Source organism: Tauraco erythrolophus, chromosome 16 (assembly GCF_009769465.1).
Source record: "Tauraco erythrolophus isolate bTauEry1 chromosome 16, bTauEry1.pri, whole genome shotgun sequence".
Classification (NCBI taxonomy): Eukaryota; Metazoa; Chordata; class Aves; order Musophagiformes; family Musophagidae; genus Tauraco; species Tauraco erythrolophus.
The window spans coordinates 13,804,356-13,818,623 of NC_141480.1; the positions used below are offsets into that span (position 1 = coordinate 13,804,356).

The 14,268-nt window shown below is 38.4% G+C and overlaps 1 protein-coding gene across 6 annotated transcripts in view; it reads left to right on the plus strand.

The window, feature by feature from the left end:
* The window catches only part of GABRG2 (gamma-aminobutyric acid type A receptor subunit gamma2), a 66,987-nt gene that overhangs the window by 17,386 nt on the left and 35,333 nt on the right, over positions 1-14,268 (plus strand). For 5 of the 6 annotated variants that reach the window (XM_086621728.1, XM_086621725.1, XM_086621726.1 and 2 more), the window contains exons 1-3: positions 6,911-7,064; positions 8,697-8,764; positions 9,743-9,963. In XM_086621728.1, the coding sequence (XP_086477854.1) occupies positions 8,723-8,764; positions 9,743-9,963 (263 nt within the window). In that variant the 5' untranslated portion in view covers positions 6,911-7,064; positions 8,697-8,722. Of the gene's footprint in view, positions 1-6,910; positions 7,065-8,696; positions 8,765-9,742; positions 9,964-14,268 lie in introns of those variants that run through there. The other variant, XM_086621723.1, reaches the window with a different exon arrangement.

Here is a 14,268-nt window from a genome sequence, read left to right on the forward strand (position 1 = left end):
ATCTCATTCAGTGGAAAACTGTAAATGTTCATGGGAATCTGGCCGGCCTTTAAAGCTCAATGCAGGCATGGTTTCCAGAAATGACTGTGTGATTGCTGGCAAACTAGGGCCTTCATGTGCTGTAAACACGACTGAAGAGTCATCTGCTGGGAGCACTCATCTGTGCTACTCTAGTGATTTCTGGGTCTTGAATACCCTTTTGGAGACTTGTGTGCTAAGGGCCCACTTAATGTTAGTGTTTCAGCTATAGTCATTTATTTATGAGATTTATAGCAATATTTTGATAATTTTTTTGTACACTTCAGTACCTCTGTGACGTAGGAATGACAGAAGAACTCAGCTCTGTTTTGTTTTTGAGCAGTGATCATTTCATGACAAGTTTTTAAATACTTTATACAATTTGAAAAGTTCATGGAACAATAGCTGTAGCAGTTGGCTAGGAAATAACTATCTTCTGTAGGCGATCTACCTAAAATCCAACCTATCCAAACTATTAAGTAGAGGTAAATACCATTTTCTTTCTCCTTGTGAACTTCCCCAACCTCCCTCACTACATGATGACGTCAGGTGGCCAAAATACAGCTCTTAGTCCCTAGTGGCCAAGTCTGGAGGAAGCTTTTCTGGAAACTGTGAATCTGGTATTTTGGGCCCTTCTGGACCAAAGCTCCATCCAGGTACCAGAATTGCAGTCTCACCAGCATCAGAGCTGTAGGTGCAGGGAGCAGGACAGAAAGACACTTTCTCTGTGATTTCTTAGCCCAAATCTTTCGACACAGGCTCCATTTCCTTTTATGGAACCTGTGCTAACAGACTGGATCTCCTCTTCCTCTCTAAGCAATGCATTTTGGAGTTTCTGTCTCTGATGTAGGAATCGATTTGGCATGCGATTAATCTTCACATTATATGATTTGCAATTCTGAGAAAAGTGAAGGCTGAGTATCGTGATGAACATTTAGTAGTAAAAGAGAAAACAGGTACCATTTTTGTAGTAAAGATAGGAGCATGGTCCTGGACACAGCCTTAGGATTTAAATGATACAAATGGACAGAATAGAAACATGTACAGGGAGAGAGAATTCAACATACACCTTTGTGAAAAATTTTCTATTTCCATAGAGATAGGTTTACTTAAAATATGACTGGCAATCAACAAGAGAGAATACAGGTACAGTTGGATTTCCACAGACTCTGTAATCTCCTGCAAATACACCATTCTCTACATACTTGTATGTCACATCTGCATACAACATCTCTGTATCCACACTGGGAACTTGGAATACATCCTTCCCTCACAGTGACTGTATTATCATCATCATGAATAATGTATGACCTATAGATTAGGGTAATTTTTTATGCACATCAGAGGATGAATTTAGCTTGACTATTCATTAAGTTAAACAGTGCTGGTAGGTAAAATAACAAGCCTTGTTTCAGTCCTTCACTGAGAGGTAGAAAACATCGGTGCTTTAAGTGGAAGACTCACTGTATGCGTGAGTAGTTTATTAAATCTTTGCTGTAGGCTCTGCAGTTTCTGTAGCCTACTTATTATAAAAGATGAAAGTGGTCAGATTTTTTTGACAAACTTAAGTTTTTAATTAGAGTTAAACTAATTAGTTGTTGGCTATTCAGTACTGCTACAGGTCTTTTTCTTGAGGCATTTTGTGGCTACTTTGATTCTGCTTGTAAATGACAAGGTAACAGTAGGCAGATTCCAGCAGGGATAATTGACTCTTGTGAGAAGTTTCTTAATAGAACACTTGGAAATAGTTAAAATTCATTTTATATATTTAGAAGAGTTAAAGGACAGAGCCACAGCAGATAAAAATTGGTGTATCTTATTTAAAGTCACTGGAATGACAGAGATTTTGACCAGCTAAATATATGACCTCACATCTGAATGTTGAAATCATGAGGAATTGTTGTTGGTTTTTGTGTCAGGGAAGAGCATGTTTTCCCTTCTACTACTTGTAACCGGTTGTGAGAATCATGTTCCTGTGGATTGGGAAATATTTACCTTATTTCAAAAGGATATCCTTTGTCAGTTATTGCTCACTAATGAAATAAGATGTGCCCAGTCTGTCCCTCGGTTTAGACTGGACAATTATTGCTGCTATCTGTGATTTTAAATAACGCATAGTATATCTTTAACAACATACGGTAGTGTCTTTTCTAAAAACGCTATGTATGATTCTTCTGGAAGTTACATTAGAGTGTCCCTGATATAGAGAAGTCACAGAACAGCAGAGATCATCAAAAGTTATAATGCTGACTTTATGTTAGCAATAAACAAAAACACAGTAGTTTTTGATGATTTGCCCTTTACTTTCAATTTTGAACCAAGAATTTAAGCCAAAGGGCTTGAAAGGATAATAATGTAAGACAGCTAAATACCATTAATATAAGTATTTGTTAAATTTTACTAAAATTTATGATTATTTTTACATAAGTATCAATCTTACTTCCATGGAAATGAAAGCAAAAAAAGAAAAGAAATCGTACTGAACCTATTAAAAAGAGGAATGGATTTCCAAACTTTAATGTGGACTTCCATGGTTTTGGACTGCTAAGAGAATAGTGTGTCAGTATATTAATGAAACCTTTGACTACTGGGCTTTGCTCTGTCTTCTGGACAAGGTTCAGAAAAGAGCATGGAAAAAAAAATATTTTCCTAATGCATCAGTAATTTCTCAGCAAAGATACCCTCTGGGACTGACTGAACTAATCTTTCACTATTTCAACATATTTCCAGTGTAGAAAGAAGGCCTTTATCTCTAAGGGGTCTGTAAAAGAGGCTATGCCAATGAAATGGAGCATCTTTTCATTAGTTCTTTATCTCTTGGTTGATGAACCCAATTCTTCCTGCAGTAGGTTCCTCTGCCCACAGAGGTTACACTTGCTCCATGAACAATTAAATATTGCCCAATGGTATTGCAAAAAACTTACATTTATGATGTTCATTAGCAAAGATCTGGAGAATCTGATCCTGAACATACAGTTCGAGTAATCTCAGTTTGTGCTAAAGTTACACCTCACCAACGAGCACTCGAAAGAGCTACATAAATGTTATAAATCAAGTAACAACTTCTTTAAAGCAGAATTAAGATTTGTATGTGTTTTTTATAGTGAGAAAGATAAAAAGCATGAGTTAAAACTTTTTAGCCCCTTCCATGGTAAAAACTTCATTGTTAGAACAAGGTTTGTATGTAATTGTAGAGTGAGATACCAGGTCATAGATCTTCGCACATATTATCAAAGAAATTTTAAAAATATGACTCAATGTTGTCCCCCCACAAATATTCCTGTAGTCCAAATTAATGCACTTTCTGATGTAAAATAATAAATGCTTATTAGCATATAGTGATTTTTGCCCTCTATTTGCTTTCTGAAGGCGTATTTCAAGTAATTTGACACATACAAAGAGCCTCCCTGATGTTAGGTGTGATTATGCAGGCTTAGCTGGCAAACTGAGCTGGGATTGGACCAGATGACCTCCAAAAGCACCTTCTAACTTTAATTACTCTACAACTTGAAATTTCGAGTTTGGATTCTGACCCTCTTAAGCCATTTCTTTTCCAAATCAGGAAAGTGGGTTTACGTAGAGCAGTCTTGCACACATATTGCAATGGCATTAATGTAAGAAGTGGGAATATCTCAAACACTGAGATTTTGTATCAATGTCTGAAGCATTAACCTTCAAAAAACTATTCTGTAATCTGCAGATAGATATATATGTGTTTCTTTGCATACCTAAATTACTAGATTGGAAAACTTCTAGCAGTCCTAAAAACAAGAATGGATTTCAGTATGCATTTGGGTATAATCTGGGCTTTATCAAATTTGTTCTGGACATGAAAAGCACTTGCAAAATTTAGGCCATATAATCAAAAGGACTGATCTGAAAGTCTTAAGGAGATGAAAAGGGCTTTGTCATTGTAACTTTCATTAGTGCTAATGGCATTGCACAGCTAAAGCCCTGCTCATCTGGATAGAGATGCACCTCTGATTGTCCTGGCTGGTACGCAGTTTTACGGAGACAGACACTTACACAATTGGATAGCCATGCTAACTTATGATCCACTTGGAATTCCGATAAAAGCTGTAATTCAGTGGTCTTTTTCCCTAGTTACATCGGCTGTGTTCTCTCTCTTCTCTCTCACACTAATATCATAAAACATTTGCTGTTTTCAGAGATTTGGAGTACCAAAACGGCTTGAAGTGGCAGATGAGCTAACAAATAGCTACTTATTTCCTACAAATAATTACCAAGAGGAAATGGAAGTTTCAGTGACTGTGGGCCGTTGTTCAATAAGGTTGTTCTAGATTTGAGTCAAGTCCTAGACAAACATACTTTTTCATCTTCCAATCTTGCACTGTCCAGTACACCAGAGTCTATACTAGCTGTTTGACTTCTGAAGCTTTTTCGTCACGTTAATATTCAGGAACATACTGCTTTTGTGAAAGAATGTATTTGATTTACTTTTTCTTTTCCATTTAGAAAAACTATTTGAGGAATGGATGTTTAATTGGTTATAAAACCGGAGTATGGCTTTTTATACATAAAATTAGGTTTTTCCATTCACTTTGCACAGACTGAAAACATAGAAGCTAGTGCCTTCTGTTTGAAAAGGCTTTATTTAGAAGCATTTCCTTTCCTCCAGGAGGGAGGACCTCGGTTCAGTCACGTTCTTTTGAATTACAATTAGATCTCTGAACTTCAGACAGCTGAATAAACAAATTTCCCCCAACAATTTAATTATCCTGGCCTGTTTTTGTCAGTACCAGCAGAATACTATGTAGCACATCGCCAAATAAAACTCCACTTTTGATTGCCAGTACAACACTACAGGTTGAGGCCTGTGTAGCCAGAGAGAGGAGGCTGGGTTGCCTGTTCTTGATCTGTGTGTACCGCTGGTGCAGGGTGGGTTAGGCGGTGCCGGGAGGCTGCAGTCAGGGGCACTCCGTACAGGTAATGAAGGCACAGATTAACCCAGCTTTCCTAGCAGCTTCCAAGCTTAATTGAACGCCAGGCAAGACTGGCTCTCTCGTGCATGCTCTGCATTCCTATTTGCTACAGCCCTATGCACAGTCTCAGGCTGCTTCAAATTTCACTGTACTTCAGCAGCTCCTGGGAAGCAGAGCCTTTACAGAGAGGCACAGATGTGCTGTGGCTCTTTCCTGACAGGCTGTGCCCATGAGGAAGAAAGAAGCTAAAGCCTCTTTCATAGTTAAGTTGTATTTGTGCAGTTGGCTTACAGCTCCCAAATGCCCAACACGGGAAAGCCTTCAGGCCATCTGCTCTGGGTAGGTGTAAGCAGGATGCAGCAGGAGAGCCCTCCCTGAGGAGTGGGCAAGACCTCAGTCGAGCGAAGATCTGTGTTAACAGAATGGCTCTCTGAGATGCCAGGACTAGTCATCCCTTCACTATTGCACCCATGACCATGGTGAGCTGTATCTGCTTTCAGTACTGTGTGCCAAGCATGACTTCCAGCCCCTGTGAGGATCTATTTCGTTGTGCTCTTTTGCACTTCTGGACAGCCTCTGGCTGAAACAGGATAATATTTAAATTTTCTCATTTTGACCCATTTGTATCCAAACTCCACCTGCGAGCTTAAGGTATTTGTAGTATCATTAAGATTTTTCATATCCTGTCGGAGTGCAGATCCTTGAAGAGACTGCACGAAGAAAATCCTGTGTAAATAAGGACTGGAGCTCTAAAGTTAGGCCTCAAGGGCTGAATGCCCTTGAAGTTAAGGATAAGAAAACTATGCAGTATGATAAGGGAGTAGTGTTTGCTTAGAGCAGAGCTTCGCTAGGCGGGTACCTGTTTGAAATAAGCTGTTAAATATGACAAGCATATGTATCATCCAATAATGGTGTAGAAAAGGTGTGGTCTCAGGATTATTGGCAAATACTGCCTATATAAGCAATAAGAACTGCGCAATAAACGAGACTTCCTGCAGCTAACTCATATTGAGTCGTCTCAGTACTTCTCCAAATCCCTTCTCCGCAATATCCAATAGTGTTCAATCTTGGTCACACAACCAGATCAGGAAAGAAGGACATTGGGATATTATGCAAAAAACTTACAGTTGCCCAGCACCATTCAGCTGATTACCACTGACATTCTGAAATTGAAACATCTGATGATGTCATATTCTGAAGTAATTTCTATGTTCTCCTCTAGAACTAGAGGTACGGACTTTGAGAAAACAAAATTTCCAATAAGGCTAGTCTACACATTTCTGATTCCGAACTTGGCCTTTTTACTATGCTAAGCAGATTGAATTATTCTAGATTTGCTGTCATACTGCTCAGTAGCAGAAAAAAACAGTAGACAGATTTTATTCTCTCTGGGTTCTGGTCAACAAAAGGAAAAATGAAAACCATTTGTGTTGAACTTTCCAAATGCACAATAAGCTTAAGTTCATCAGAGTGGAGAAAAGCCATGTGACAGCTTGTTCAAATGAATCTAATTATTGGTCTTGTCACTAATGTGTTGCATCAAATTGTTCTCTCAAAGAGAGAAGTAATGCAACAACACTGTGTACATACTAAGTGATATTTTGGTGGAGAGTTGCATAAGCTAAGTGACAATTAGATTTGTTTCATAACAGGTCCCACCTGAGTCAGTGAGAGAAAAAACAGGCATGCCAAAGGTGATAAGCACTGATGTTCCTTTAAATAGACAGAATATGATCTCAGCTGTACTAAAAGGAAATGTTGCTGAAGTGAACTGTAACCTCAACTGTTATGTGACATCTTTACTGTGAGTCTCCTTTTATAAAGCAGGAAATTTTTCAATGTTTTGCACAGTACAATTAAAACCTAAAATAAGTTTGTATTGTTGCTGAAGAGGTTGCCTAGGAATTCCTATTTTTCAAGACTTTCCATTTCTTCATTTTTATTTCTTCAACAGTTCCACCCAAAAGGGAGATGATGATTATGAAGATTACACTTCAAATAAGACTTGGGTTTTGACTCCCAAAGTCCATGAAAGTGACGTCACTCTTATTTTAAATGGCTTGCTGGAAGGATATGACAACAAGTTGAGACCTGACATAGGAGGTATGTTGGTTTTCTTTTTAGACCATCTTTGATTAAGTGGTGAAGAAAAAGAATTTTCATACCATATTATGGTAAACAGGAAACAGAATCCATTCAAAGTAGTTATGATAACAAAATACAATGTAGTAAAACATTAGAGGCACAAAAAGTAGTCATGATTTTGGAAGCTCACATAAATTAAGATTGCTATATCTATCCTGAGACATCTAATAAAACTGTTGTGATTTGCTGAATCAGGTTGCTTGTAATGATGCGCCTGCATAGGAAGTTCGGAATTTAACTTTCGGGAAATGAAAAAGCACGTTTTTGTCTTCGTTGTATATCTAAGTGAGGGTGTTAGACAATCCCAAATAATATATTGGAAAGGAGTTCAGAATGAGGATAAAGCAGCTTGATCCTTGCATGATGTGATGGACACAAAGAGAGCCTCTAACAGCAGCAGGCCTGCATTGACTGATGCGGCGTGGGCTCTCACTTGCTCAGTGAGGCAAGAAGTGACTGGGGAATGGGGCACAGAGGAAGAGGTTCACTAAAGATAACTGCAGCCAAGTAAGGCCGACCTGTCTAGATTTGCCTCATAGCTCATATAGTTACATAGATCCAAGCTTGGACTGATAATGGAAATCTTACTTGCCTGAATGACCTTTGCAAGAATCTTCTTCTCCACCGACTAATGAGGGAGCTCGAGATAAATCTCCCTGAGTAGCTGAAGGCCTCAGCTGTGCACAGAACAGGCAGACAATACCTTTGTTGAAGAGGATACAGCAGTAACAAGATTACAGAAAAATGCAGAGAATTCATGGATGAGAGAGGCAGAAGAAAGCAGAGAGCAGCAGGGTTAATGAAGAAGCTGTTTCTAACAAGTTTATAGGAGCTTATAAACTAAGGAGTTTTTCATAGTGAGGGATAACATGAGTATTTAACCTTCAATATATGTATATAGTGTAAATTAGTAGAGGAATTTGTCTTATTCTCCCAATCCAAGACTTTAGAGAACAGAAAGGAATTAAGCATTCATAAAAGCATCTTGGAAAAAAATCATGTTTTAGTCAAGGTGTGTAAGAATCATAAAGCTAAAATAGAATAATTTCAAAATAAATTAACGCAACAATTATTTTTTCATTCCTGTTTTCGAGCCTTGAGTATTACTTTTGCTTTGGGCCCATGAAATGGTTACTTACCTACAACCATCTCTACAGGCAACAGCAGTCATGTTGCACTCGGCATTATACTGTAAAAGGACTGATGCAAGACATCATAAGAAGGAGAAGTTTGCTGTTGTTGATAGTGTTTTGTCAGGTGTGTTGCTGTGACCTGACACAAAACAGACATGCTCTCAGATAGGTATGACTCACTCTAAGATAATGACACTGGTTTCAGTATCTGCTATCGTAGCATAAGTGAACTTGTTCTGATAGAATAAATGATATAAGAATTTGTTTCAAAATGTCTCCAACTAATTTCAAACCGGAGACGTTGTTGCAAATTTATATTTATTGTATATGCACATTTAAATGTGAGGCAACCATAGCCATACGAAAGAGGTTTATTAAAAAACTTTTTCTCGTGTTTGACTTTCATATAGTTGATTTTGACTTTCACTGATGTTACTGATTCTTGTTTCTCTCACAGTTAAACCGACAGTAATTCACACTGACATGTATGTAAATAGCATCGGGCCTGTGAATGCTATCAATATGGTAAGTAAATGATTGCCAATTTCCTACAATGTTCACTTTGTTACAAAGCCTTCATAATTTTTGGCGTTACAAATCTTCCATTAGTTTTAATGTTGTACTAGATCTATATTATTTTTTAAATCTCATTGTTATTATGGATGCGAGGACTACATGAGCTATGAATCTCTACAAGACAGGGAAACTGAGATCTATGCTGAAAAAAGTGTAACAATAGTAGTTTTAACATATCCTTACACTTTTACATGCTCTACTTTCAAGTGCTTTGTGACAGTTTAACTTCTGTAAAACTGAGCTTCCAGATTGCTACAAAATAAGGAAGCCGTTCACCAGTGATATCACCACTCTTGCCACCAAGAGACAAAGAGAAAAAAGCCTAGATCCTCTCTCTTTCTTTCCAAAGTTCCTACAGAAAAATGTACTTATATCTTCATATAGGTGAGGGAAAGTGATCTAGCCTTAGCACAATGTCTGCTTTGTTCTTGTAGTTTTCATGTGTAGAAAGAAATCTCAAATTGCTTTTTTCCATTCTGTAATTCCCTTTGCAGCTCCTGGCTGCCCAGTGGTGTCAGGGAAAGTGAGACTTCACCACCACTGATATTAACTGAGGGACACAGGCAATTAAGGCAGCCAAGTCAGCTCAGATTTTTCCTGTCCTAGACCCAAAGGAATGAGTAATTGTTCTCTGACCTGATCAGGCGCAGGTTGAGGTGTGGGGACAAAGAATTAGAAAGGTACATATACCACTCAACTGCATCCTGGTTTCATCAGTCAGTGGGAAAATGACAGAATAAATTGATTTTAAACTAAAATCTTTGCTAAATCATGCCATCAAAAATTGGCAAAAATTTGGTTTCATCAGTTCTAGCATCATCTTCTCTAGATCATATGTTTTTCATATGAAATTAAGGAAAGCATATCAGGAGTTATGTGAAATGCTGAGTGCTATGTTTTCATCAGTATTTCTGGTTAACACAACAGGAATATACAATTGATATATTTTTCGCCCAAACGTGGTATGACAGACGTCTGAAGTTCAACAGCACTATCAAAGTGCTCAGATTAAACAGCAACATGGTTGGGAAGATCTGGATACCAGATACATTTTTCCGAAATTCCAAGAAAGCAGATGCTCATTGGATAACAACTCCTAATAGGATGCTCAGGATCTGGAATGACGGCAGAGTGTTGTACACATTGAGGTATTTATACCTGAATTTAATTTTGGTTTCTCTAGGGAAAGCCAAAGAGAGGGGTTCTGTGAATTCAGCTCATTTGACATTAACCTGAAGGGAAAACCACTGTTGTTTCCTATTTACTTAGGCATACAACCCTGAAAAGGGGAAATATTTAGAAGATATTACTTGCATGCAATTTATTTTATATTGGCACAATAAATAATTTCTTTTTACAAATTGTACTGTCTTGCTCCACAATAGTCACGTTCCTATACTAAAATGAATCCAACCATTTTTATAGTAACTCATCTTCATTTTTTGGTATGTTTTATTGTTTACCACTGGTTTGGTCCATATCACCTTTTACCCTTTTTTGAAGGTAAACTGATGAATTCAAAATATCCTTGAATTAAGCAAATGGTATAAAAAGAGGTATTCTATACATCGAGCCTCTTATTCTGAATTGATTACAATTTATCTAGATGCAGTTCCAGTCTGCAAAAGCATTTAACTCCTCAAATACCTCATTAAAATAAAGATTATTATTTCAATGTTGATCATTTAAGGTTTAATCCAAAACCTACAGATATGCCCTGTTCCACTAAAGTTTTCAGGAATCTGAACTTTGGATGCTTATCTCCAGATTTCTCAGTCACATGTACAGCTTTTCTTTTGAGACAGATTATGTCTCAGATTACGTCTTTTCAATAATTAAATTATGCATATGCCTACATTTGTCTAACATATGCAATATGTAACAACTCAAATGTCATATTCCCAATGACCATAAAATACTCCCTAAATGTGAAAATCCTAAGTGCTTTTTTTCACTTTTCTTACATGTGATCTATTTTGTTCTATGTAAAATGTAGATAAAACCAGCACTCGTTCAAGAGAATTTGTGATTTAAAATAAGCGTACAGAATCAAAGATGTTAGACATAAGACCATTTGAGTTTTAGACTGTATTGTTTTCAAAGTGCCTTTTCCGCTTTGGTTTTATTGTGTGCCAAAAATATAGTTTTGAAGAAAAGTACACTCATTATAATGTTAATGAATAGATCTGAAGCTTTGCTTAAGACAACCTTGTAACTTTGCAACTGTCTGAATTACAAAAAGGAGTTTTATTTCAGTTATTTTACATTCATTACACATTGCATCACCAGAAGAAGGAAGAGAATGATTGGAATTGAAATTCAGTGCAAAGCAAAGTCAGTCTGATAAAGAAGATCGTAGGTCCACTTTTGAAATGTTAAATCTGGACTTAGCTACACTACCGTCTCCTTGGATTTCGTTACCTTTCTCTTCAAACCCCTCAGTTTCTCTGATTAGAAAAAGGGATATCTTGCAGAACTCAGAACAACCATCAGTTATTAATGTATACTTAGTTATTCCAGTGAGTCACAGCAAGCACCAGTAAGGATTCAACCTAGATTAGTCCAGAAGTGAAATTTGATAGTATCATCATAGATGAGGGATTCTGTCCTGAAGAGAAGAGGGCTCCAGAAGAGCTGGCTGATTTTTTCAGTCATCTCCCCCCAAGCTCAAGAACAGTCCATAGTGACCAACAGGAAACCAAGCAAAGTTGGCAGGCAGTCGGCATGGATCGACACAAAGGTCCTTGCAAAACTCAAATGTGAAAAGAAAACATAGTAGAGGTGGAAGCAGAGACAGGCGACTCAGAAGGAATACAGTGATGCTGTCCAAGCACTCAGGGAAAGGGTTAGAAAAGTCAAAGTTCATCTGGAGTCAAATCTGACTAGGGACATGAAAGCAAGAAAGGTTTCTATGCATACACCCTCAGCAAAAGGAAGACTAGGGAAAATGCAGGCACACTGCTGAACGAGAACGAGGACTTTGCCACAAAGGACATTGAAAAGGCTGAGGTACCCAATGCCTTCTTTGCCTTACTCTTTAGTGGTAAAACCATGCCTTCAGCAGTCTCAGGTCCCCGAGATCAGTAGGCAAGTAGAGCAAGGAAGACTTACCTTTGGTGGAGGACCCTCAGGTATGGGCTAAATAAGTGGACACTGAGGTGGATTGAATATGCCTGAACTGTCAGGCTCAAAGGGTTGGGGTCAGTGGCATGAAGGCTAACTGGAATGCAGTCACTAGTGGTGTACTCCCCAGTTTTGATCTTCATTAATGATCTGGACAATGGGACAGAGCGCATCCTCAGCATGTCTGCAGATAATACAAAACTGGAAGGAGTGATTGGTATATCATAGGGTTGTGTTACCACTCAGAGTGACTGCAGCATGCTGGTGAAATGAGCCAACAGGAATCTCATGGAGTTCAACAAAGGAAAATATCATCCTGACCAAGGGGAAGAATAACCTCATGCAGTAGTACAGGGTGGGAGCTGACCGGCTGAAAAGCATCCTGCAGAAAAAGACTTGGAGATCCTGGTGGATGTTCACCACAAGTGCCCTTGAAGCAAAGGCAAACAGCATTCTGGACTGCATTAGGAAGACTATTGCTAGCAGATTGATGAAGATGATCCTTCTCCTCAGCCCAGTACTAGTGAGACACAATTGGAGTGCTGGGTCTAGTGCAAGACTCTTCAGTACAGAGGGGATAGGAGTTCACTGGAGCAAGCACAGTGAGGGCCCACTAAGATGCTGAAGGGTTGGGAACATCTGATGTGCAGAAGAGGCTGAGGGAGCTGGGACTGTTCAGCCTAGAGAAGAGAAGGCTCCGGGAATCTTATCAGTGTGTGCAAGGTGGGTGGGGGTAAAGAAGGCAGGGGATGGAAGGGATAAAGAAGGCAGAGACATAACCTTCTCCCTGGTATCCATGACAGGACAGGAGGCGATAGGCACAAACCGAAGTATAGGAAATTCTGTTTAAACATAAGAAACTTTTTTTTTATTGTGAGAACGGTCAAACAGCAGAATAGCTTGCCAGAAAACTCCATGCTTGAAGATGTTCAAAGTCTGGATTGTGCTTTGTGCTGGGGAATGAAATCTACTCAATTCCACAAGAGAAAACAAATTTTAAAAAGCAGTAAATCTGAGCCTATTTCAAATTCAAACAGTGTTAAATATATTCACCAGAGAAAAGGCAATATCGAAGAAAGAACTTAATTTTTTGGATCCATATATGATTATCTTGAAATGAAACTGAAGACAATGGAAATAAGAGGAAAGAAAGGGCAATAATATTAGCACACAGAATCAGCTCTCCTGTGTCACAAACACCTGTCTCTTAGTTTCAAAGCAAATTAGATTTGTTCCTAAATCCATAATGCAGAAAAGTTTCCTTTTGACTTCATTAACTTAGTGGCTAGTGGTCACAACATCCCTCTGGATCCCACAGTATGAGCAGTATTTGCACACAGCACCTACATGCAGGAGCCAGGAGACCAACCCAGCTCACAGGGTTGCTCATTTGGATGCCCAGGAATCAGCAAAGACCAGAAACCTGCAGTTTTCCTGGAGATTTATGAAGCAAATAGACATCATTCTGATTTTTTTTTTTCCTCCTCCTTTTCCTTTTTCTCTCTCTCACCCCACCTCCTCCCTCCTTTCCAAAGTCCAAGTACCATGCAGCTCATGGCAGGGCTGGGGCTAGCAACAATTAAGAGATAGAATAAAAAATGGTAGAATTTTTAGCAGGCACATGAGCGGATACATCTTATTTAATTTTGGATTTCTAAAAGTACAGGTCTCTACCTGATCTGTAGCACCTACACCACCTGAGTTATCATGGAGACTCTCCTGATATTCAGTGGACAGAAAGACCTTTTGGTACATTCTTCTTCTGGTTTAATTTAAATGTCTTATTTTGGAACGAAATGAAGCGTATCCTCAGAGCGCCTCTCCACTAGCTTTGAAGGTAGTCTAGACGGCTGTCTTGGATGCAGATGTCTAAATTTGGACTCCCATCCATCATTTCTGAAATAGAATTTTTATCACGTAAAATACATTTCCCTAGTGCATCATGGCATGTTGTGACACAAAGATTTGTCACGGCTCATGAGATGACCTGTATATCTACTTATGGATTTGCCAGTCATGAGTAATGCTGCCATTTCAGATGCATAAGAACAGAACTTTAATACCTGATTCTACTACACAATCCAGAAAGTAGATGATCAGGGCTTATGTAACCAAAAAAGAAACACTGCTTATCAGTAACCATGATGTCTTCCTACGTTAGGAATATCCAAATTTATGCATACATATCAATAGTTTACTTTCGCTTTTGAGAGATATATATTTAACATTTGCATATTTCATAATCAGGTTCCATATTAGTAAGAATCTCATTTTGCTTGCCATGATGTAGCTTTCAGGACAAACTTCTCAAGTGCGTTCTGTATATCCTG